The sequence below is a fragment of the Cololabis saira genome, chromosome 12 (assembly GCF_033807715.1).
Source record: "Cololabis saira isolate AMF1-May2022 chromosome 12, fColSai1.1, whole genome shotgun sequence".
Lineage (NCBI taxonomy): Eukaryota > Metazoa > Chordata > Actinopteri > Beloniformes > Belonidae > Cololabis > Cololabis saira.
In genome coordinates, this window is record NC_084598.1 from 39,972,725 (window position 1) to 39,999,468 (window position 26,744).

At 43.0% G+C, this 26,744-nt stretch overlaps 1 protein-coding gene across 3 annotated transcripts in view; it reads right to left on the bottom strand.

The window, feature by feature from the left end:
* Positions 1-26,744, bottom strand: part of plxna1a (plexin A1a) — a 444,018-nt gene that overhangs the window by 283,047 nt on the left and 134,227 nt on the right. For all 3 annotated transcript variants that reach the window (XM_061736805.1, XM_061736806.1, XM_061736804.1), the window contains exon 3: positions 1,365-1,496. In XM_061736805.1, coding sequence (XP_061592789.1) covers positions 1,365-1,496 — 132 coding nt within the window. The remainder of the gene's footprint in view (positions 1-1,364; positions 1,497-26,744) is intronic.

The following is a 26,744-nucleotide window of genomic DNA, read 5'->3' on the forward strand; positions in this document are numbered from 1 at the left end:
GAAAAGATCCATGTCTATAGATGATATTCTGGTATGATAACCTCCCTGAGTGGCAGCTGGATCAGAGTTATCAGCTCATGAAGTTACCCAGCCCCTTCAGAAAATTACATTTTAGACGCTGGTGCATATCCTGGTTTAGACTCATGTACAGGAAATCTGTTAAAGTTTCACAATATTGTATTTTGTATCATTTTAAAAGGGACCTTTTAAGCATTCATTCAAGCTAAGATGTGAATCTTTCTGACCAACATCGAGGTCACTGCAGCTCTTTAAACTATAAACAACACACATTTTTACACAATTTTCGCCTAAATGATATACTATCTTTTACCCCTGTGTCATCTAGGAACAACAGAGACACAAAATACAAAAACTGGAATACTCACAGGACCATAAGGATTCAGGAAATGTATAATATACCCCTACTATATTGTTGTTACCGGTCATTGTGAGCCTTAAACTAGAAGAGCATCATTAGGCTCCTATGAAACTATAAAAGCCACTAGGCTAATGTCACAAACTGGTCTTTATCATGCAAATACACGACATAAAGGACATAACAATGAGATAAGGAACCAGCTTAGTTTTATAAACAACATTAGAACACAAAATACAAAAAATACAAAAACTGGAATACTCACAGGACCATACGGATTCAGGAAATGTATAATACACCCAATTTAGAATCAATTAATCTGAAAGGGCTGGGTAACTTCATGAGCTGATAACAACGATACACTCAGGACGGGTTATCATACCAAAATATCATCTACATAGATCTTTTCAAAAATCATAAGTAAGTTTGGTCACCTTGAGTGGTGCTGATATCTGGTCTGGAACATGGACTATATAGCTACCTTATGCTTGTCTGTCGTCTGTGTCGCTCTGTAAACCCCCCACAACACCCGTGTCACTCTGTACCCCCCCACCACACACGTTTATGTAAATGCTCGGGTTGGGGCTCGCATCGATGCTAGCGTGAGAGCAGAGAGTCTGTGGAGTCCTGTTAAGCTCAAAAAAATGTCCACGTGGTGAAAGTGCTGCTGTATGTACCTAATTAGCTTGATTGCTTGCATTCCCAGCGTGCATTTTAAAATACATCTTTGCTCATCAGCTCCTTATGGTGCTCCTCCACCACACTCATTTTCCTATTCTCTTCCCCTAATCATCGCTCCATCCTTCATACTGAGGAGAAGTCTGTGTTCTCTAATGATTACTCAGTAAGAAATGATGGGGTGAATGCGAGCATCCTGAAATGGGAGCAGTGTGCACATATTTCTGCACAAAACACACAATGTGAATCTATGTGCGATAGGTTTCCAACACATCACTGTCACTAATTAATTGAGTTTTAACGTGCTCACCTGTTTATCAGTCAGGGCATACAGGAACTGATGATCCGGGCTGAAGAGCAGGTCTCTCAGGATGGGGTTCCCGTCGCTCACAACCACGTTCTCATACAGCAAGGCTGGCTGGGAAACGGAGTTCACCTGAATCTGGAAGAGAAAAACCACAAGTACGTGATGAGTCAAGGATTGTTGTGCAACTGAATGAACGACATCGCGTCACTCCAGCTTAAGCGTGAATGTTGCTTGTACTTGAATCGTCTCGTTGGTACCCGACGCATCTGCGCGGCACGACTTTACTGGTCATTTTAAGTTGTTCAGCTCAGATACAACCCTCTCTCTATTATTTTAAATGAGGAAATGCATCTACATACGTTTGTTTTGAGCACTCGCCCACATACGTGTGCAACTGTACTGTATACAAGCACACCTCCTCCAACCGAGACCATGAATCGTGTCAAGCTTGACCACAGAACAATCACACAAGCCAAACCAACCAGTCTAGGGGTCATTTCGTACAGGTTTGACCCCGAGTCAACCAGTACTGTTACAACAGTGTACAAGTAAATGATGGTTTCTCTGTATTTAGGTGTGATTGACTTAACTGGCTGTTTAAAATTAATTAGCAGCCAAACAACTCCAAAACTACGCAACTCTTTGATTGATGCTGCCAAGGTCTGAGAGTGTCTTTCCACGCTGTGTTGAAGGTTACAAGGTTCTATGACATCACAAACCCAGCACAGGGTAAATTACCCAGCTGTCCTGCCCTTATCCCCACCAACCTTCACATCACTCGGCAGGAAGTGGACAGTGACTGCGTTTAGATGCATCAATAACCCTTTTAAAAGCCGAATATTGGCAATAACCCGTATTTGCACGGCCATGTAAACACCAATAACCCCTTTGAATAACCCGAATTTGCTCATATTTGGGTTTTTAAAAACCCAAATATGACCCCTGGGTTACTCCTTTTAAAACCCGAATATTGGGTCATGTAAACGCCAAATGGAATATCCCCATCAAACGGAACATGAATTGGTTTTCTGCGCATGTTCTTTTCGCAAGGAATTTTGGTCTTTTTAGTCCAGGAAGTTCTTATAAACACGGAGAAACCAAGACCAGGAGGAGACTAATCACTTCATAAATGTAATGAAGGATATGAACATTTCTGCATTTGTAGACGGTAGAAAGTACCGGAATAGTGAGATTTACAAGAAGGTGAGAGAAAAGTTGCGAGAAGCAGCATTTGTTTTGAATTTGGATACAGGAAGAAGAAGCGGAAATGACGGGAATTGCATCATGATGTTCTCCGCGCGTCGCTGGTTTGATCCAGATGTCGCGGATGATTAATCACCATGTAAACAGGGATAACCCTGTTTGCTCACGCATGTAAAGGGAATATCCCGAATTTTTCAGTAACCGGAATATTAGCAATAACCCGAATTTTGACTGCATGTAAACGTAGTCAGTGTAATGCTCCAACGCTGATTTAGAGAGCAGTATACCAAGAGAAAAGGAGGTGGAGTTGAGCGGAGTGTCCGACTCCCCCCCCTGAAACCAGCTGCAATCAACAGAGATGTGAAGTCATGGTCGATGACGGAGCTTTGCTACGTCTTTCTGTGACACTTTGACCAAAGCGAGTCACATGTGTTTCACTAAAACCTTCTGAAATGTGTAAAATGTAGGAAAAAGACGGGCAGCATCTCATTTTCAGAAAAGATTTGAACTTTCCTCAGCTTTATTTACATTTTACAGATGAGTTTTCCATCAAACAGATGACAATAGTCTTGTCATGCAAGACAATAGTCTCGCCTGATTTTATCTCAACGTTAAATGAGAGCAGCTTGTTCTGGTCCAGCAGTGTTGAGGGTGTGACAGAACCACAAACAAACATTTTCCTGACTGGTGCTTGGCACTGTTTAGTCTGCTCGTAAAATTACAGAGTTATGGCGGCCTCTCATCCCGTAGCAGCAACTCCATTCTTTTCCTCTTCTCTTTCCTCTGGATCTTTTTCTAATTTCCCAGCGCCTATCTGCTCATCTATCACTTCAGAGCAGTTTAGAGTGAAAGGACTGTGTTTTTCTGCACTCGTCCTGTAATCTATTGTTTCTTTCCCACTTGGTCTCAACAGCTTTTGTGATCATCATCTGTCACATTGCTGCAGCAGTTTCCTTAATCTTTCTCCAGACAAAGGGTTCATTAACGGGCCGTTATCACCATGTGTGCTCTTGTTCCTTAAGAGGACGTGTACGTTTTGTTTAAAAGTCGAGCGCTTTGAGAATTTACCTCTGAGAAATCATTCGGTGGGAATAAAACAGAGCCGAGGTTGGATTCAGAAACCCGCATATTTGTGGGTTTTAATTTCCGCATCTGGAGGTTTTTTTGTTGTTTGTTTGGTTTTTGGGGTCTTTTTTGGCCGTAAAAGGCATTCCTCAGCATGTTTTAACTTTTATTGCACCATTAAAAGTGGAAAAAATAATCAAATATAATCTCCACTTGGCCGCGAGCGGATGGCGTCCTCACTCGGTAGCAGGCGTGAACGCAGCACTTTAAATGGAGCATTGATTAGCCCGCGGCAATATCTAAATGTCCAGCCTCAGTCGGACCTGCCAGGGTGACGCAGCAGCCGGAAAAGTCACCTGGATGCTTTAAATACTTCTTTTGGCATCATTAGTTCAATATGATCATTTACTTAGCGAGCAGCTGCCACTGAGCTATTAGCACATGTTGCTAATGTCACCCTAGCTGCTATATCACCACTGCACATGTGCAATATGTTACATGAAGGGACTCCCTGGGTTAGGACTGGACTCCTGACACAGTCTTCACTCACAACAACATGGTATCACATCGCAAAGGTAACTTAACCTTCGAGTTACGAAAAAAGCATTTTCCTGTGAAATCCCATGAAAGTCTTTGGTTTCATTTGTCTGTGAGAGAGGGCGTTGTTGGGGGCGGAGCTGAAGCATTGGCTGTTATTGACAATGCTGCATCATAAATAACCGAAGTCGTTTGAGGCGGCTGTACGTATGACCTTTGTCTAGTAAAACAAAGGTCATAAAAGTCTAGCAAAAAGGGATAAAGTGGAAAATTGAAGCGCCGGGGATGGATGGATGGATGGATGGACGGATGGATGGATGGATAATAGATGGATGGATGGATGGATGGGAGGATGGATGGATGCATGATGGATGGATGGATGGATAATAGATGGATGGATGGATGGATGGATGGATGGATGGATGGATGGGAGGATGGATGGATGGATGGATGCATCAATGGATGGATGGATGGATACATGATGGATGGATGGATAATAGATGGATGGATGGATGGATGGATGGATGGATGGATAAATGGATAAATGGATGCATGGATGGATGGATGGATGATAGATGGATGGATGGATGGATGCATGATGGATGGATGGATGGATGGATGGATGGATGCATGATGGATGGATGGATGGATGGATGCATGATGGATGGATGGATGGATGGATGCATGATGGATGGATGGATGGATGGATGGATGATAGATGGATGGATGGATGGATGGATGATAGATGGATGGATGGATGGATGGATAAATGGATGGATGGATGGATGGATGGATGGATGGATAAATGGATGCATGGATGGATGGATGATAGATGGATGGATGGATGGATGGATGGATGGATGGATGGATGGATGGATGGATGGATGGATGGATAAATGGATGCATGGATGGATGGATGGATGGATGGATCCATGATGGATGGATGATGGATGGATGATGGATGGATGGATGATGGATGAATAAATGATGGATAGATGGATGGATGATGGATGGATGGATGATGGATGAATAAATGATGGATAGATGGATGGATGGATGGATGGATGGATGGATGGATGGATGGATGGATGGCTGGCTGCTTTTAAAAGGAAGCTGTGCTGAATCAAATCTGTCCACATGACACACTCCTTTACTGCCTTTGTGATTCTATCAGAAAAGCAGAAAAGAAAATAACTTTTCCAGCCTTTAAAAAGTGTGTTGCTTGTTATTGTGGTGATGAGAGGAGGAGTGTGTGTGCAGGATGTGTTTCCCGCTTGTTTCTGTCCAAAGGTCATTTGTTCCAGCAGTCTCCCGCGCCGCCTCAGCGTCGGAACACCCAGTAAAACTTTTATTGACGTAAAGTGAGTGTAACCTTTCGTTCCTGTGTTTTTACGGCTCCGATGAGTTCCCTCTCTCCGTGTGTCAGAAACCGCCGTGTGATTTCTGGTGAGTGGCGGAGCGCGGCGGCGTGCCTTGCCCCAGAGCTCGGGGCAGAGGGCAGGCGGGGGGAGGATTTAGGTCAGCTGGCACAGAGGGGACGCCAGGCCGAGGCAGGTGACTGTGAAGTCTCATCCCGTCTGCTCGCCCGAGGCTTCTGCTGCTGCGACCTCTGCTCTCTGGAGGTCGAGAGCCAAACGGACCGCTCTGACCGAAACGGCAGCGCCGGAGGACCAGAAACCCGGTCCAACCACTGAATCTTGCAGCAACTGCAAACTTTTTTTTTTTTTTTATTTATTCAAACAGGTTAAAACAAAAATTAAAGAGACAAATCTATATGTAGATTAATATTTCCTGTTTGAAAGGGTGTAGGATGAAGTTTAAAAAAAAACTTTTCTAAAAAAAAATTCTAAAAAAAAAAAAAAAAAAAAAAAAAACTTTTTTAGTCCTATGTTCTGTTTTTACAATTTCTTCATTTCACAGAACTCCAAAAGAAAAGCATAAAAGAGAAAGAAAAGGTGGTTCAGCTGAGCAACGCACTTTGGTCGTTGGCTGTCAGTTCATGTGTCCATTTCCATTTTGTAATCATTAAAGGAGCTTGAGGCCGGATTGTGGCAAGATTTATGAAAAAAATCCGTATACATTTTAAGTTTTCTAGTAATAATGTCAGATGAAGCGTTCAAAACCCAAAAGAATGAGCCCTCTAGTGTATCTCTCCATTGCCTTGAACAGGCTGTGTGCTGCAAAATGTGCTGCAATTCGGTCCCGAATTTCCCGCGCTGTCCTGTGGATGTGACGTCACATGACGCTGCATGTGCGTTCTCCCCGTTCTCCCGTGCCGGCTTCACTGTTGGCTGCAGTACCCCCAATGGCCGTTGTGGCGAAGGGTGGCGCTAGAGAGTCTCATTTCTTAAAAGGAGCCTCATGCTCCTTTAAGAGTATTGATTTTAAAGATTTGTTTCAACTTACTTGGTGATTTGCATGATTTCATTTCATCTTTGCAGTTGTTTAGATTAACTCCCATCACTGATACACAACAGGTTTTGATGTTTGTTCGTACATGCTGTTTTTTGAAATGACATATTCCCCTGAGATTGTGTTTATTTTCTTTTATTTGAAACAACTTCTGGATGTCTTCTGGCAACTGATGCGGATTCTCTTTGTGCATGATTTGTATAGTTTTTAAGTCGACCAGATCCTTAAATTTGAGTGTTCTCAGTTTGATGAAGAGTGGGTTTGTTGATTCTCTAAAGGCAGCTTTATTTACAATTCTTATTGCTCTTTTTTGAAGTTTGACTATTGTATCCGTGTTTGTTTTATACGTGTTCCCCCACACTTCCACACAGTAGCTCATATATGGAAGTATGAAGGAGCAGAACAAGGTGTATAGTGATGATTGATTAAGAAGGTGTTTGACTGTAATATTGCAATTGATTTGGATGTTTTAGCTTTAATGTACTGTATACAGGACTGTCTCAGAAAATTTGAATATTGTGATAAAGTCCTTTATTTTCTGTAATGCAAAAATGTCATACATTCTGGATTCATTACAAATCAACAGAAATATTGCAAGCCTTTTATTATTTTAATATTGCTGATCATGGCTTACAGCTTAAGAAAACTCAAATATCCTATCTCAAAAAATTAGAATATTCTGGGAATCTTAATCTTAAAATGTAAGCCATGATTAGCAATATTAAAATAATAAAAGGCTTGCAATATTTCAGTTGATTTGTAATGAATCCAGAATGTATGACATTTTTGTTTTTTTTTTAAATTGCATTAAAGAAAATAAAGAACTTTATCACAATTTTCTAATTTTCTGAGACTGTCCTGTACAGGTATGTGGCTTCCAGGATAGTTTGTTGTCTATTATGACTCCAAGAAATTTTATTTCATTTACTCTCTTTATTTCTGTCATTTATTATATTTTCATTCATTATTAGCATTATTATTTCTTTTGTGATTTTATCGATCATTTTCCAAATATTATGAACTTTAAGGCAATAGTTTGTTTAGGTTCGATAAAGTGCATCGTTATCGAGCTGAAACACTCGACGGAAGCACCTTCATAAATTCTGCTGTGGAGGAAATATCTGAAATACCTCCACATGTATATTTAAGCCATTAGGTCGCTATAATATCTCAAATAATAAGAGAGACGAGGTCTTAGTAATGAATATTAATTATCACAGCACTCAGCGGGTCAAGCAGGCATCTGTGGACGCCGATGAAGGAGAGGACACCTTCACCCGGAGCTTCAGACCCAATCCTGCTCTGGTAACAGGAACCGGGTGTGTTGACCAGAACCAGGGGTCGGGGTCAGGGGTTACAGGAGGACAACACCCCCATAAATGAACTAAAATAATAAATTTCCATCACCAACTCCCCTCTGTCCTTGCATAGTCTCTCATAGTAAATAAAGGGTGACAACGTTGCATCTGGTAGCAATTTGTCCGGTTTCCCGCCGTCTGGAACTTATTCACCAGCCGACGAGATGAAAGCAACTCGACTCATAAAACGCTGTCTACCTGTTTTAAAAAGTGCTTATTAAATATGCTTTAGTAACTGCTCCCACAATGATTATTAGCCTGAAAAAGACCCATAAAGCTCAACGCTTTGAAGTTACCGAGAGCTTATGAGTCATTAAAAAGCTGCTCTTTTGCTGATTAGTTTACCTCTTTGAAGCCAATCACACGTATTTCTACGTGGCTCAGCAGTGCCACTCTGGCGAGTGCCTTGAATATAATTGCTGCTTTTTTGCAATCAAATTACCCTCCAATCAATTAGTTTTATAACACAAAAGAATAAAATTGCATATCCATTTAGTGGCTTCAAGAGAAGATGAGGTATTGTGCAGAGTGGGGCCGCTGCTCCCTATGCGACGGTTCAACTCTCCGTCGTTGATTAAATGTTCTTTTCAGACACGATGCACTTTTAAGGCCCAGGTCCAGGTAAGCGACCGAGGAGCGTGCACCTCTCAGACGCCCTCTGCACGTTACTTTACACGGCTTCACGCCACTGTGGAAAGCATTTGAAACATGACCCGTCAAATTTTCTTCGCCAACCTTTGTCTTTCTTCTATCCTCCCGAGAGCGGGCTCATTACCAAACCAAAGCTGACGTTACCAAGGACGTGGAAGCCGAGTAAAAGGCACAGACGCAAAATGTCAACACAGATTTCAGTGCCTTTGAAGACCGTTACAAGCCAAGTGATTCATCGGCATCTCAAAGATCTCACGTTTCCATTTCTGGGCTTTTGAACCTCTATCGTCCTTGTGGGGTCGATTTCAGCATCGGCTGCCAGCGAGATCCTCGTGCTGCTGGAAACGCGGACAAGGGTGAATGTGTGCGCCGTTTTCAAGAATCGCGCCCAATTATACCTAAAACATCAGAGCTACGCTGCACCAGTTCACCTGTGATGCGTTCGGCTGCTACTGTGACCAAATCTGACCACCAAAGATGGGAAAGCGAAGCCTCTCACTGTGGCAGACTTTAAATCCACGGACGTCCCACGTTTGTGGGGTTACGACCCCGTCCTCCCGTTTCTGGCTCAAACCGCCCCCTGAGGCATTTGTTGGTGGCTTTTGGGAACTTTCTTCTTGAAGGCGAATGCCTCCATCACAGGAGATGTGTTTGTTTTGAAAACCTCTCCTCCTCCGTTGGAGTCATTTCATCCCCACATCCGCATTTCCATTCTCCTCCGATTTCAGTCAAAAGTACCCCGTCCAACCTCAAATATCAAACTTATTCATGCTAATTGCATGACTGGAGGGAAAAGAGGGAAAGGAGGAGAGCAAGTGACGGATGCAGAAGGGGAGGGAGAAAAAACGAGGGGAGGTCAGGAGCTTGTTAACCTTTGGAGCATTTTTCACAGAGACCGATGTTACAAAGGTCTGCTGAGGAGAGGTAATAAACCAGTCTCCTAAATGTTCACGTCATCCCTTCATGATGGAGAGAGAGCACGGGGAGAGGAGGGGGGCGGGGGGGAGGCATCTCCTTAATGAAATCCACGGGGGAGTTTGTGTGCGTTAACAGACCCTCAACGTATTCAGGATCCCTAATGAAATTGATTTTGGTTTCATCTGTTGAGAGGATGATCCGTGCACACACACACACTTACACACACACACGCACACACATGAATAACTCAGCAGGGTACTATAATGAAATAAAGGAATTTCAGTTTAATACCGATGAGGTAAAGGGTGACAGTGAATTTCATTCCTGCAGCCCGTCACGTGCCCAGAGGTAGACGGCGCTAGGCGGGACACTCGTCAGGTATGTGTCTCTCTGACCCTGACTGGAGGGCATCTGAGGAATCACGGCACACCTGCTGACTGCAGCGTCCACATGTCTCAGACACACGCAGCTACATCAGCGGGACGGGCGACTCCGAGTGAAGTTAATCATCGTTCTTGTGTCGCACGGCTGCTCCCGCAACAGGCGGCCAGCCCCGAGTGGCACACACACATATATACAGGCTATATATACACACACAATTTTTAATGTCACCAGTTTTAAGACTATTCAAAAAGAGTCAAACTTGTGTTGTTACCCATGAATCTCGACTGTCCATCTTCCCACAGAGTGATGAAAATCAACGTTTCAACCTCTGACTCAAGGGAAGCTCCAAACGGACCCAACGTGACCCAACATGACCCAACGGACCCAACGTGACCCAACGTGACCCAACGGACCCAACGTGACCCAACGGACCCAACATGACCCAACGGACCCAACGTGACCCAACATGACCCAACGGACCCAACGTGACCCAATGGACCCAACGGACCCAACGTGACCCAACGTGGAGCCAACGTGACCCAATGGACCCAATGTGACCCAACGTGACTCAATGGACCCAACGTGATCCACGGGACCCAATGGACCCAACATAGAGCAATGGACCCAACAGAACTACCATTCTGTAATAATGCTGTATAGGCCTGTGTTGAAAAAAAATTCTCCGATTGTAAATCGATTCTCATATTAATTCCTAGAAATCGATTCATATGTCTAAAGATCAGGGGGGGGTTTCATAACATTTTCGCCGTGTGAACTTTAATCCCAGTAGCCGCGTCATTTAATTCACGCATGCATGTGGTGTGAAATGATCAAACAATGAATCTGGCGTCAAGTTTAATACTAGTATGAATATGTTGCAGTCATGAAATTCAGGTAACATTTTTGATAACACTAACCCAAATCGATATCGGATTGGATCGAATCGTGATAATCCAGTCTCAAGAAAGGAAATCAAATCGATTCTTGACATTTGAATCGATCCCCAGCCCTAATGGTGTAATATTGCTATAATAATCCACATAGGGAAATGTGTTTGTTCCAGTCATGTCAGAAGAAGTTTTCTGGCAGCTTTGCTAAAATGCGTGTACTTTTTAACCTTCAATCACAAGAGAAATGAAGACTGAAGTGTGTGTGGAGCGTTCTGACAACCACACACACACCACCATCCCAGCCGCTAATGTCTTTTTGTTAGTCCATTAATGAAGGGAATGAAATACTCTGCTGCTCCGAAAAGATTCCTATCGTGAGAGGGGGAAGGAAGTTTAAACTGAATAATGCATCCACTTTAACAGAATTAGCTCTTATTAGTGGAGGCTGACATGTTAAGACTTCCAAAAGCACCGTTCTGAGGACCGTCGTGGCGCCTCCTCCTTCGGCTGCTCTCCAGTAGGCCGTCATCTAAACTCTAAACTCAAATATAGATGCAAGTAGTTACGTCTCTTTTACTAATTATTCGTTTATTGACAAAATCCACAACCAGATGTTCGAACTGTCAGAATGTGTGGTGTTGTTTTTTTTAGAGGGAATATTCAAACGTCATTTTTGAGCGATTCTGACTCCCTACTTCCCAGAAGCCCACAGCTAAAGAGGAAGGAGCAATTAGATATTCACCCAACGACAACGGTCTGAGCTGCACTGGTTTTATTTGGTTTTTTCTTTCTTCCCCAGACCCCTGACATGCTTTATTAGCCCCATTAGCGATGTTAGGATTTCTCATTGACACCGCGCACCTCTGGGAGCGTCAAAGTGTCGCCGCGGCGCTCTGACTTACATCCCGGTTGGGGAGCGCGCGCCGTAAAAATGACACTTTATAACCTGAAGACACCGGCGGAAGACGGCCTCCCTTTCAATTTGGGAATTCAAGTCGGGGGTGAGGGACGGCGCTTCTTTTCCGCGGTGCGGCGGGCCGGTCTGGAACCGCTGCACGTGTTTGCGGCTGTAAGGCCTCTTTAATCTTTTACAGGCACGATAGAGTTGAGTTTCCCCTCTGCAAAGCCTTTCCAGGGCGCACACACACACACACACCATCATAACCACAGGCTGCAGCAAGTCCTTGGAACAATCACCAGCCTCCTTCTGCATTCTCTTTGCTGCTTTCGCTCCTTTGCTCACCAACTCTTTCATCCGTCTCTCAGTTCGTACCACAGGTCTCAGTATCCTCTCTCCCCTCCACCCCACCTGCCACAATATGCAATTTAGCTGGATAGAGTCTTAAAACAAGGGAGCCTCTCTCGCCGGCGGGGCTCCCTAATCCTGCGCCGGTAACGCGGATCACTCAACCGGTGTCAGAAGAAATGACAGCTTAATCACTTGAAATCTCAAAATGAGTGGATTTGCATCGAGACCGAGCGGAGTCGCCTCACCCGCTGGGGTTTCAGCGTCACATTAAACGACTTGTTGGAGCACTCTTTCAGAGTGGTTTCTCTTGCCTCCCCTCCCTCAGCCCCGCTGCGCCGCGCCACCCCCCGAGAAACGCTGCTGACAGAACTGGGTCTCGCCGAGCACTAACGCGCCGGCTCTGCGCTCTGCCCCGCGGCAGCTTCTGCAGGCGGTTTGCTGTCGTGACGTCGATGACATGTGCACCCGGCTGCGGGACGTCTCGACGTATCCCCGGCAACGGTGAGGACGGAGGCCGCGAAGACGGAGGCCGGGAGGACGGAGGCCGCGGCGACTGGCACGCTCGTTTTACGTTCACTCGCTCTCGCCTCAGCTGGCCTCGGGGTCCATTAATAAGTTAGCATCATGTAAATGTCTGTCACATACAGCAGAATCAAATTAGAACATATCGTTTTGTATTTTTGCATCCATTATCTGCACTTCTGCTAACAAACTACAACAAAACCCTGCAGTTTTTTAAATGTCGAAACATCAGAAAAGGCTAAAGTATCTATGTCTTTTAGACTGCAAATGATTACTATCTTTTTAGTGATGGAAAATGCCAACATGTCCACGACCTTCATCCAGGCCCCCTGCTGGATAATCTGGGGTACTGCAAGAGTACAACGATGTTATGGATGCTACGAAACGATTAAACCGATTTATGGCCTGGTCCTGCCGGTTTGCAAAACAGTCTCTTTCCTCCAGCTGTTGCTCCCGTTTGTCTGCATGTGTCCGAGTGTTGAAGCCTCTGCATCTTCCACTCGTCCGCTCCTAGCATCATCACCAACCATTCACAATGTTAGAAAAACTTTCAATACCTAACACCCAACTACTAAAAGAGCTAGAAATAAAATAACCCTGCTCTGAGCATCATCACCACTCGATTTAATAAAGTTTGATTTGTCTCTAGTTTACAATGACTTTGCTAGTTCTTTTTTTCAGACCAATAATTTGACGTTTGACCCGTCATTTATCGGGTCACACCATGTTGTGACACTGATGAAGGCGAAAGGAATTGCCGAAACAGGTCAGGTGATTGAAAACCTAAATTATTTGTCTGAAGAAAAGAACTAGGAAAGTAATCCTCACCTTGAGGTAACTACTACAACTACCGTATTTTCCACACTATAAGGTACACCTAAAAGCCTTTAATTTTCTCAAAAACCGGCGGTGCGCCTTATAAAGCAGTGCGCCTTATATACGATCATTACGGTAATTTATGTTACTGTAGTCAGGGGGATTGTGGGCAATGTAGTTGGTGTCGCCAAAGTAATGGCGCTAAAAACATCAGGGATTGCACAGACGTTCAAGACAACAGCAGCGACGCTGACTCGCATAATGGCGACTTTGACGAGACGGAGCAAAGCTGGTTTTTATTTTGTTAATAAAGTTTGACATACGGTACTTTTCTTCTTGTGTTTTTTTTTGCATTTGCTGTAGGATTTTGTAGCATTTCCTTTAGCGCAGCTCCATCAGGTAGATACGTAACTCAACCGCAGCCACTATAGTACGGTATTTTACCATATATTTATGCGCCTTATAATGCGGTGCGCCTTATAGTGCAGAAAATATGGTACTATATTTACCACCGAAAGTAAAACTTTCAACATGTGACATCTAACTAATAAAAGAGCTAAGAATAAAATACTCGTCTCAACACGAAGGCTGCCCCGAGACGCGTGGATTGCGTCGCTGAAAACTCGGTGGAAAAAGTTCAGGCCGCCAGGCTGTAATATTCTAACCGGCTCGTGCCGCGGGGGCGGCGCCTCTGCGATGGCGGGACGGCCTTTGTGGAGGACTTTAGAGCACCAGAAGGCACAGGTTGATGGAACGGGAGCGACCCAGGAGGAAGCTGCACCCAAATATAACCGCTGGCCCTGAGCTATTGTTCCCAGACTCCCATCGCAACACTTCCATCTCCACAGCTCTGATACGAGGACGAGCGAGGACAAATCCTTGTGTTTCCGGCTTTATCTGATGTGATGTGTGTTTGCGAGCGAGTCCTGCATTTGCATCTACGCGGCGCTTCGCTCCCATCGCAGTATCTGATTTGGCACCGCCACTCCTCTCCTCCGAGCTTTGGAAACAATCGCGTTCTCTCTTTTGTTTCTCTCTGCCTCCCTCCATCCATCTGTCCCGCTCTCATCCCGCTCCCTCTTCTACTTGTCGCACTCTTTCCCTCCCCTGCTTCTTCTTCTTCTTCTTCCTCCTCCTTGATGTAGCGGCTCAGGCGACACACACGAGCAGCCAAGCGGCACGAGTGTGTGTGTGTGAGTGTGTGTAGGTGTGTGTTTTTCCCCTGCAGTGAGTGGTGATACTATTACTAAATAGATCAATTTGTCAGGAGCGCAGAGGTGTGGGCCTCCAGGGCCGCCGTACCGTTGTCTTCAAGGTAAACAGACGAGTGTGGACTTAAAAGAAAAGAAATTCGAGTGGAAAACAGATGCCACACTTAAACTTCACGCGCACGCTCGCGCAGGCCGGCGGTTCTTTTCTCTGCGATCAAACACCAGGAGGAAGGATACTCCATCACTGCCACTTCCTCGTGTGTGTGTGTGTGTGTGTGTGTGTGTGTGTGTGTGTTGACTTTGACAGAGAGCGGTCAAGACCCCGGTGTTGACTGTGTGTTTTATATATATATATATGTGTGTGTGTGTGTGTGTGTGTGTGTGTGTGTGTGTGTGTGTGTGGAGACGGCAGCGTTCCCCGTCCAGCTCGTTATTAAAGAGGCGCTGCGTATAAATTATCAGCTGTTTGACCCGATGAACCAAATAGAGAAAACAAAGTCAGAGTTTGGTGGCAGGACGGCCGTTCCGCCGGACAGATGATTAATGTGCTGCTTTTTTCTCCTCCTCCCTTTCCCCTCTGCTGGCCTGTTGCCACGGTGATCGGTTGCACCGGGAGGAGAGCGAGCGGTGAGAGTGACATATCTAGGAAGTTCATCGAGCGTGTAAAAAGAAGCGGACCGTCCCTCGGTGACGAGGTTTCATGAGGTTTCCTCTCCCGTCGACCCGCGGAGAGGTGGCAGCGGCCGGCGCTGCTCAACCACAGCTGATCCAGAAACTAATATCTGAAACCAGTTGCCAAATATTAGCAATAACCCGAATTTGCACGGCCATGTAAACACCAGTAACCCCTTTGAATAACCAGAATTTGCTCATATTCGGGTTTTTAAAAACCTGAATATGATCCCTGGGTTACTCCTTTTAAAACCCGAATATTTGGTCATGTAAACGCCAAACGGGATATCCCCATCAAAAGGAACAGGAATTTGTTTTCTGCGCATGCTCTTTTTGCAAGGAATCCTGGTCTTTTGAGTCCAGGAAGTTCTTATAAACACGGAGAAACGCAAGACCACGCCACACTTTTGGAGTGAGGAGGAGACTAATCACTTCATAAATGTAATGAAGGATATGAACATTTCTGCATTTGTAGACGGTAGAAAGTACCGGGATAGCCAGATTTACAAGAAGGTGAGCGAAAAGTTAGGCGAAGCAGGATTTGTTTTGAATTTGGATACAGGAAGAAGAAGCGGAAATGACGGTAATTGCGTCATCACATTCTCCATGCGTCGCTGGTTTGATCCAGATATCTCAAATGATTAATTACCATGTATACAGGGATAAACCTGTTTGCTCACAGCATGTAAACAGAATATTCCAAATGTTTCAGTAACCGGAATATTAGCAATAACCCGAATTTTGACTGCATGTAAACGTAGTCACTGTTTTAATACCCTGCACCTGCTGCCTGAACTCCTACAGAAGACACTAAATCTGAAGGATCTCATCACTGTTGGAAACTTTAAAAGCTGTATGAAGGATCTTGCAGCAGCTACATTCCCACTTGTTGTTATTTTAATGTAAATACCTAATCTTGTGTTTTAACCTGGCACACATTTTTATTTATCTTGAGTGTTGAGTATTTTATTTATTTATTTTATTGAGTGAGTTGGTGGTGTCTGTTTTTAATTGTTGCACATGTATCTCTGGCTGCTGTCTTGGCCAGGCTTCCCTTGAAAAAGAGGTCATTGTATCTCAACGGGACCGACCTGGTTAAATAAAGGTTAAATAAAAAAATTAAAAGTTCTGCTGGAGTTGAAACGCGTTTCCCTGGCGACCCAACGCCAGGTCAGGGCTCTTTAGTTCCTGGTCTTCCAGGTCCGGCGTCCTGCACGGTTTAGATGTTTCCTCGCTTTAGCACCCCGGTGCAAACAACGGCCTCATGAACAGACGTGATGACCGAACACTTCAATCAGGTGAACCATATTATCTTTTAGATAACAATGATGATGCTCTGTCAGGATGTAAAACTCTTCCTTTGTCTTCAGATGTGAGACGGTTTTTGCAGAGATGTTTAGTACACATTCAGCTTCACTTTAATTCACAAACAGATGCGTTTGTTGTTGTGTGAACACTGACCTCACAAGATTTAAAAGTTAAAACAACCCCGGGTCTCTTCTCTACGGAAGAGTATTAGGGCCGGCAGGAGAAAAATAAAAATAATATTTTAGAGGAGGAAGATTTTTTTTTCATTATGCACTTCGAGAAAAAAGTCGAAATGTCGAAATTAATGTTGAAGTACAATTTCAAGAAAAAAGTTGAAATGTTGGGAAAAAAGTCAAAATTTTGTGAATAAAGTTGAAATGTTGAGAAAAAAGTCGAAATGTTGAAAAAAAAAGTCTAAATTTTAAGGAAAAAAAGTCAAAATGTCGAGAATATTGTTGAAGTATAATTTCGAGAAAAAAGTCGAAATGCTGAGAAAAAAGTCGAAATGTCGAGAGAAAAAAGGCGAAATTTCGATTTTTTTCACGAATTTTTATTTCAACATTAATCACGACATTTCAACTTTTTTCTCGACTTTGACTTTCTTCTCGAAGTTCACAATAAAAAAAAAATCTTCGCCTCTCAAAATATTTTTTCTCCTGCATGGCCCTAAAACTCTTCCGTACTTCTCAGACGGTTAGAAGGGTAAACTTTTATTGTGAATCAACAAAGGTGACACCGTTACACTTGAAATTAATCATATTTATCATGGAGTTTCATTATTTTAACCATCTGAAATACAAATTCAGCCAGTCCACAGTCGCTATATTGTCAAAAATCTGTGGATTTGTTAAATCAGACTAAGATAATTTGCAGCATTTGCTTTGATTAAAAGGTTGTCTGTGCCGGTCGTCGGTGTCGGCCACATGAACAACTCCTGATAAATAACGATTCATGATAACAACACTATGCTCTTCTGAACAACGAAGGCTAATAAACCAAACAGGAAGTGCCGTCCCGTCTCATCAGTGCTGACTCAGCTGGTTCTGAAGTGACAGAAACCTTCCCGACTCCTCCGGAGGATTCAGCGTGGAAACAGGCTGAGGATGCAAACACGTGTAATTACTCTGGTCCTTCTCCTCCCAGGTTTCCTCTCCCGCCGGCTCTGATTCATCGTTACCGGAAACGGCGCATCATCAAACTTACTCCGGCTTCCGCGGTAAATGATAAAAGCCGCGGGAAATCGACAGTGACACCAGCGATCGCCAGCGATCACGTCCGCTGTCACTGGGAACGCCGGCTTAATAAGGATTCAGTGGCTCGTTAGGACGGGTTCAATGACACCGGGGATTCTGGTTCTGCCGTCGGGAGGTTTTACTCCCCGAGGTTTGCCGGGCCCTGCCTCGTTCAACAAGGATATTACCTTTAATTAACAATTATTGTATGGCTTATTTGAGGCTGTAATTATAAAAGTCCGGGGCAGAGGAGCTCACACTGTGGAAAAAGTTGGAATTTGCCTCTTTCCAAACAAACAAACAGATGGTGAGATGTGTGTATGTCTGTATTCATGCCGTGTCTGTAGGAACAGAAGCCAGAGACGCTGCTCCTTCATGACCCGGTCTGAGACGTCAGAGTCGTGTAGGATGAATTACTCTGACGTCCAACCCACTCGACTTCAAGAAAGGTGTTTGAGGAGTTCAGATGTGTCCGTGTTCAACTTAAAGGGTTAAGAACCGATAACGCTCCTCTACATATTAATAGGGCTGGGGATCGATTCAAATGTCAAGAATCATTCGATTCCGATTCTTAAGATTCGGAATGGATTATTAAGATTTGATTCGATTCCGATATTGATTTGGGTTAGTGTTATTAAAACTGTTTTTTGAGCTGTTGCATGAATTATATGACTGTAGTTATGCAAAATATTACTACTAGTATTATATTGAGATTAAACAGCAAGTATTGGCAGCTAATGATGCTGTAAGGACCAATCAGCTCCCAGAATGCTGATAGAACTGCTTTCAGAAACATCTTGGGTCAGAATTACCAAACAGATCCAGGGAGGAAACAGAGACGGATGAAATCGGTTTCATTTTTTCCCACATTCCGTTTTTATTTGTTCCATTTTCGGTCTATTTTGTTTTTTAATTTTTGAGCATTTGGTTTTTAGCATTTTTTGCAAATGTAACCCCAAGACAGTATATAAAGTAATGAAATATAGACAAATTATGCAATTATAACTGAACACTTTAATGTTGTCATACCTTTAAACATATTTAAAGGCAAAAACATGGCACCAGTTATTCTTGTGTCCAACAAAACATTCCTTTTTTGGGGATAAACAAAAAAATAACCAAAAGTTGTAATGTAATGATGAAAAAAAAATACATAAATAAATAAAAGAAAAAAAAGAAGGAAAAAAAACCCAAAAAAAGAAAAAAAAATTCGATCTTTAGACATATGAATCGATTTTTTGGAATTAATATGAGAGTCGATTTAGAATTGGGAAATCGATTTTTTCAACACAGGCCTACATATTAACCTGGCGTCTTGCGATTTATGTTGTTTTACTGCAGCAGTTTGGTTCATGCCACGTTCCAACGCCCCCAGCATAATAAAAACATCAGTAAACTTGATTAACTTGAGGAAAATGACGCAATGAGAGAAGATTTTATGGTATTCTTTCTCAAAATATGATCCAACAAAGCTTTGGTGCAGCGGGTTTGGAGACTTACACTTGGTAGACGCATGCACTCACCAACCAGCCTGGTTCAAAAGTGTAATTTCACATCCATGACAACTTGGGTTTTTGTTGTTTCTAAACCAAATCAGATGATATTATATAAATTAAGGATTTTGATTGACAGATTGTCACCCATTGAAGAGCCAGAATCACTTTGTAACCTACAGTTTACACAAACACGCAGCAGTAATTTGGGATTTTGCATGTGAATTGGCATATTCCGCTGTAAACGTGGCAACAGCTCTGCAGCTCCTCCGATCTGGGTCCGTTGAAGGAACTGGTCATCATAGCTAACTAAAAGCTACACTATTAGCTAACTAAAAAGTACATATTCTTTATCGTTTTTGTATTTCACAGCCTAGGGGAAAAAGACCCTTCAAAACTGCTCTTCAGAAAACCAACACTACACATAAGGGACGCTTCCTGCGTTGCATTCTACACTTTATCACAGCATCATCCCTTCTTCCTCTAGACTACAGGTCGGGCCGAGGGTCACATTTCCTGCAACACGTCTGTATTCATCAAAACTGTTGAGGCAGATACTAAAGTCTCTAGGGTGTTGAAAGCTGAAGCAGCAACAAACTATAAAACTATAAAAGAGCTAGCAACAACCTGATGTAATTCATCTGTATAAATATAAAATCACAACATGTTTTTAATGATCACACAAATACTCTTACTTTGAAATGTTTTTCCACTGAATCTCCTGGAGTCTAATTCAACGAACCAGAACCGCCGTTATCCTTCAAACATCTGCCACAGAAAATGTCAAAGAATTCCTCGGCAGGTGAAAATGAGCTTTTTTAATGATGAGATTTAATTATAGGCTCTAACGGGTTTAATGTGGGTACATGGGTGTATATTTTAATCCCGTACTTTGAGCTGACGGTCAAGTCAAGAACTCCCAGATGTCGGGTGTGGTCGACCAGATCTGAAGACTTTCAGGGTACCGTGACGTCACATCCAGCATCTTTATCTCAACCCAGGTTGACCCTAAAACTGCAACGATAAAGGCCAAGACGACGCGGTTTAGGGGGCAGCTTTTAAACTGAATCTCTGTGAAATGTGACCAAAGACACATTTCTTTCTCAGACATTTCATGAAGTTATGCTTCTGTACTCCGCTGCCTAGGGCTGGGCGATATATCGAGATTTTAATATATATCGATATATTTTCAAACGCGATATGGTACGAGACAATATCGTTTATATCGATTTAAAAAAAAAAGATTTTTTTTTTTTATGATTTTGATATAGCTTATTTTGTGACAAATTGACTTGAATGTTTTATTTGAGATTTGCACAACTGTCAACCTCAGTGGAAAAGTCTGCCTGTTACCGTCTACATTGTATTAATTGCAGTGTATTTTAATTTAATTGTTATGCAGGAAAGGGATATTTGTTTTATTTTATTCAAGAAGCATTTTTATTCTATATATGCAGGCAGTTTATTTTTATTTCATTTGTTTTATACATTTTGATATTGTGCAGACCTCTGTTAATAAAGGAACCTGTGTGACATTTGGCACGAGGATTTGTATTAAAACAGTTTTTTTTAAGGGTTTGCCTCAGAAAAAAAGAAGCTTACAGAGATGCTATGCTATAATGCTTTGGGGGAAACCCCAATTATGGCACAGAAAAAATATCGATATATATTGAGTATCGCCATTCAGCTAAAAAATATTGAGATATGACTTTTGGTCCATATCGCCCAGCCCTACCGCTGCCGTTGTCTTCCTGTGTTCTGCATTTCCTCCCACTCTCCTGCTCTTGTCCTGGGGGAAACTGCGCCGTCAGATTAACGACCGCCACCTCAAGCACTCTCCTCTTTATGTCCATCTGCCGCCACGGCAACCAGCAGCCTCTCATCAGCACCGGGCCGCGGCGCTCTGGGGAGAAAGGTGCAGATCCAGGAGCAGCGCTGACATCCTCTCTCAGGTCTGTCTGTCCTGCCACCGCTCCGTCATTTATCTCCACTTCTGCATATTTGTTGCAGCTGTCGGCGTGAAGATGAAATGTCACTTCCTGTCGCAAACAGCCGGAGAAGTCGGGCGGGTTAAGAAGCTCCGGGGGCATTTCACAGGTGGCGTGAACGCGGAGACGATGCGTGGATGTCCCTGCATCTGTCTGCGCTCGTGTCTGATTATGTGTACATTTCTGTGGCCCTGCTCGGATCTGTAATTACAAAAAAGGGGGAAGGATGAGCCGCTCTCTTCCCTCCTCTGGGAGCTCCCGGCTAATTATAGAGCCAGCGGTGCTTCAAATTGCCATTTAAAAACAGACGTACGGTGGGACACAATAACGGTCCCCTGGTGGCACCTACGTGGAGGTGTCTCTGCGGAGACGATGGAGGAGTCGCAGTGGCAGTGGGAACGGAGAAACTAAAGCCCTCCCATCCCTCCCAGGCCCGGGGGGCAAAAACGGCTTATTCCCTGAAATGGAGCCGATATTTCAGAAGCTAAAATGTCAGAGTTACAACGAGGAAACAGCTGAAGGGGCAGATAAAGAGGAGAGATTCACACCAGTGGGAGATATCTGGTCTTTAGTTCATGAAAACAACCCCATCCTTCCATCGGTACGGAACGTACCAAACCAATCATAAGAAGCAGGAGGGAGGACTGATGGAATAATCGAGTATTCAAGAGCAGAATGTTGGAAAAACAAAAACAAAAACTTGTTAAACTGATGCTTTGAATTTAAACAAAGTGAACTTGATGGCAGGACCAGAGCTGGGTAGAGTAGCCAAAAATTGTACTCAAGTAAAAGTACTGTTACTTCAGAATAATATGACTCGAGCTTTTTTCTTCTTTTTTTTCCCTTTTTTCCTTGCTTTTTTTTCTTTTTTCCTTTTTTTTCTTCCTTTTTAATATTGACATTTCGACTTTTTTCTCGAAAATTTTGACTTTTTTCTTGACATTTCGACTTTTTTCACGAAATTTTTACTTTTTTCTCGACATTTCGACTTTTTTCTCGAGATTTTGACTTTTTTCTCGACATTTCGACTTTTTTCTCGAGATTGTACTTCAACATTAATTTCAACATTTTGACTTTTTTCTCGAAATTTTGACTTTTTTCTCAACATTTCGACTTTTTTCTCTACATTTCGACTTTTTTCTCAACATTTGAACTTTTTTCTCAACATTTGAACTTCAATATTAATCTCGACATTTCGACTTTATTCACGAAATTGACTTTTTTCTTGTCATTTTGACTTTTTTCTCAAAATTTTGACTTTTTTCTCGACATTTCTCCCCCCAGTTATAGCTAATATAGATACATGCAGCATGTGTTGCCTTCATTCTAAGGCTTATACGAGACTTTTCATTTTTTGCGGCTCCAGACATATTTGTTTTTTGTGTTTTTGGTCCAATATGGCTCTTTCAACATTTTGGGTTGCCGACCCCTGCTCTAGCTGGTAGATCACCAGCCGGTCTGTGACGGCCCACGTCCAAACGAACACCTAAAGTCCATCCAGGTACCTGATTATCATCCGGGTGAAGCTCTACTCTCAGTGTCACCTTTAATCCCCCTCACTTTCACCGTTTAAAACAGCCATCGCTGCTAAAACAACTGACCTACATTTAAATGCTTTTCTCCCTCTGGAGAGTCGGGGGGTTAGAAATCCTGACAACAATGTGGTGAAATCCACCGCCCGAGTTCATTTAACACTTGACTCTTTACTGTGTAGGTATGCGCGTTTTCAGATAATCCCACTGCCGTTTATCCGTCATGTGTCGGCGGCTCTAACCGAACATAGACTGCCCTCTGCGTGAAGCCAAAACTAACTCCTGACCACTCGGCGAGGGACGCACTCCAGTCGAGAGAGACGGATTCTTCCCCGTTAGTCGAGATGGAAGCCGTCGGAGAGGAGAAGAGAAGGGTAGAGAAGAGGAGGAGAGGGATGCTGATGGCTGGTAGGGAGGTGGGAGGGAGAGGCACAGATGCAGAGGGAGATAAGACCGAGAAAAGGAGCGAAGGAAAGTAAAGAGCGAGGCTGGAGAAGGGACGGAGGGATTTATGGTCTGTGGTGGAATGTGCTTTGAGGGAGCGATCACTGCCAGCACACACACACACTTCTCCGCCCGTGGCAGTCGTCCACAGTCAGGAATCCAAACTCTTACTTCATTTTTACTTTCACACCAAAACCACGAACACACGCACACACAAAAAAATGAGGCCTCGCAAAAATATCCTGGTTCCTGCGAAGCGTGAACACGGCACGGTGTGATTTGTGAGCGCGGCCCAGTTTCCTCAGGACCATGTGAGCGGAGCTCAAGTTTCTTCACACACATGCACACACACACAGGTGGGCAACATGTCTGCAGGTGCTTCTGCAGCAGGATGATGTGAGGAAACGCTGCAGAAAGCAAGGCAAGTTTATCTCTAGAGCAAGTTCAACACAAGGTAATTCAAAGTGCTTTACATCAACATTAAAAGCGGCAATAAAAAGAAAAAAAAAAAAAAAAAAAAAGCGGCAAGACACAATTAAACAGTAAATAACAAATAAAATGCAATAAAATGATAAGAAAAGAGGTAAAATAATAAAAAGCACAAGTTGTTCAAAAGTAAGGGCAGTAGAGTATAGCAGGTACATCTCATGAATGAATGAATGAATGAATGAATGAATGGTTTATTTATGTGTCACACACCTTTAAGGTGCTCAGCCTATAAAGGCTTACAAGACACAGATACCCTACGCCAGCAAACAATCTGTAAAATCATATATTTTTATGAAAAAGGAACTGGCAATGTTTAAATTCAGCTTTAAGAGAAGCTCTCTGTAAAGGATTTCTACTTTTAAGGTATCTCCTCTCAGCACATTTTTGATTCTTCCACAAATTGTCCAGTTCAGCATTCCAAAAAGACATTGTTCTTTTTCTTACAGTTGTTAGATCTGGATGATTTTTAGTACTGTATCCAACTCCTTATATAAAAAAAAAATCACAAAACCGTCCATATAATTTGTTAATATTATCCTGGGATTTCTGACAGGACAAGAGATCATCTATCAGCCGTTTCAGAGCTAAACAGCACAATTCAGAAGACAGAAAGGTGTCATTCTTACAATGGCAAGAATTACGTTTCTATACGGTCAAAACGTACAAAGACCGGGTCAAATACAGTATTACAAAAGTAATCTGTAACAATTCGTACGTTGAATTAAACCAATTTGACAATTCTATGCCACAATGCCTGTTTCCAGGTCTTATTTCACACAACTGACGAGAATTACGTTTCTATACGGTAGAAAAGTACAGAGACCAAGCAGGTACAGTATATGACGGGTGGGCGCGCACCTTCGTTTGGTCGTAACGACGCTCATAACGACCCTCCCTAGGGTTTACATGGACCGTAACTCATGTATCAATTAATTACCAGCGTGCACGTGGCGTGTGAGATTACAGCCATCAGCGTGATGAGCGTAACGCGAGCAGTAACCAGACACGTGTCCTGTCTGTAACTAAGACCAGGATATCAGCCGCTGACGTGTTGCTGTACGTCTGCGTTTCCAGCGCTGGTCGACTGGCAGGTGAACACGTCACCGTGGTTACGGAGTCATGAGGGGGAACCAGAGCAGCCATAACAGATCAGTTATGAACTGGTCGAATTTTAAAGCAAGTAAGGATTTAAATTGTCAATAATACCACTTTTTGAAAACCACGCAAAGTTATGGATAAGCCCTGAATACAGGCATTGTGCGGTAGAATTGTCAAATTGGTCTGATTCACCCCACGAATCGGCACAATTACTTTTGTAACACTGTATTTGACCCGGTCTTTGTACGTTTTGACCGTATAGAAACGTAATTCTTGTCAGTTGTGTGAAATAAGACCTGGAAACAGGTATTGTGGCATAGAATTGTCAAATTGGTTTAATTCACCATATGAATTGTTACAGATTACCTTTGTAATACTGTATTTGACCCGGTCTTTGTACATTTTGACCGTATAGAAACTTAATTCTTGCCATTGTAAGAACTGCCCTTACTTTTTAACAACTTGTGCTTTTTATTATTTCATCTCTTCCTTATCATTTTATTTGTTATTTATGTTTTAATTGTGTCTTGCCGCTTTTAATGTTGATGTAAAGCACTTTGAATTACCTTGTGTTGAATTGTGCTATACAAATAAACTTGCCTAGCCTAATAATAATAATAATAATGCAACATTGCAAACTATGGAACAGTTGCACATTTATAAGCAATTTTATATTAGATTGACCAGCCATACCCATTCATTTCCTTATTTCCTCTCCTGAAACTAATGCCCCTCCCATCATCAGCCGTTTTCCCCGGTACAGAACGTACCAAACCAACGGCAAAGGGAGGGGGCGGGGCTTATGCTATAACTCATACAGGAACATCTTAGAGCCACAATTCAACACCACCAAGATGACTTCAGACTGGCTAACAACAGCTTGTATGAAGAATTTTAATAAAAAGAGGGGAGGGCAATTAGCTAAGAGGTGTGGATTACATTACATTATGGTAATGATGGGAGGGAGGGAGGGGGGCAATTCCCTTGAAATGCCGTCCCCTGACACTTCTTTTTATGAACATAACTCTCCTAGACTTCTCTTCCAAATCAAAGAAGATCTTGACTTTGAAGATGGACGGAAACATCTTTAGTTGTTAAAGAAATCTAGACGTTTCCTTAACAGGTTTTAGGTTTTGCATAATTCCAGTGGAAACTAAATGTCCACGCAGTTTTCACGATGATTAACACACAACTTCCAGCATTAGCAGATCTCTGTGCCACTACACAACTTGCCTTGCCGCGTGTGCAACTCATCAACTCTGCTGGTGTGCAAGCTACGTCTTCGTGTTTTCCCAACAAAAATGAGGCGTTACCACATGCAAAGCTGGAGCTTAATTTCTGAAAATGGTCTGAGGGAGGAAAGTTTTCACAATTATTTATTGGAAGTATGAACAAGAAACGACAAGAGGACCGACTTCCAACTAAAACAAAGGGATGGATTAGGAAATGAGGGTAATAGAGGTTTTTTTGTGCTAGAAAGAGCTGGATGGAAGTTAAAATTGCCTTGAAACTAAAAAGTAGCTGCCTGCTCAAATTGTGTCTTGGTTTGAAGGTTTCCCGTCCTCAGTGGCGTCAGCGTCACATCTTGCTCTCTTCACTGCTTGTCCAGCTGAAGGGAAACTCCCCTGATGCCTCCAGATATTTGGCGTATCAGCGAGTCTCTGCCGTGTCCGAGTCGTTCACACATGATGATTATCTGCTGACTAACAACTGAATTCAACTTTCACATAGATGTACACGTTTCACATAAAACATGACTCAAAATTCGTATAATATCCAAGGTAACCAAAGGTTTTCCCAAAGACATGAATCGTCAGGTCTATTGATCCACAGTTGCTAAGATATGATGCTTGAATCCACTCGGTGCCATAGAAAGCTCTGTGGCAGAATAATGCTGACTTTCACATAGGA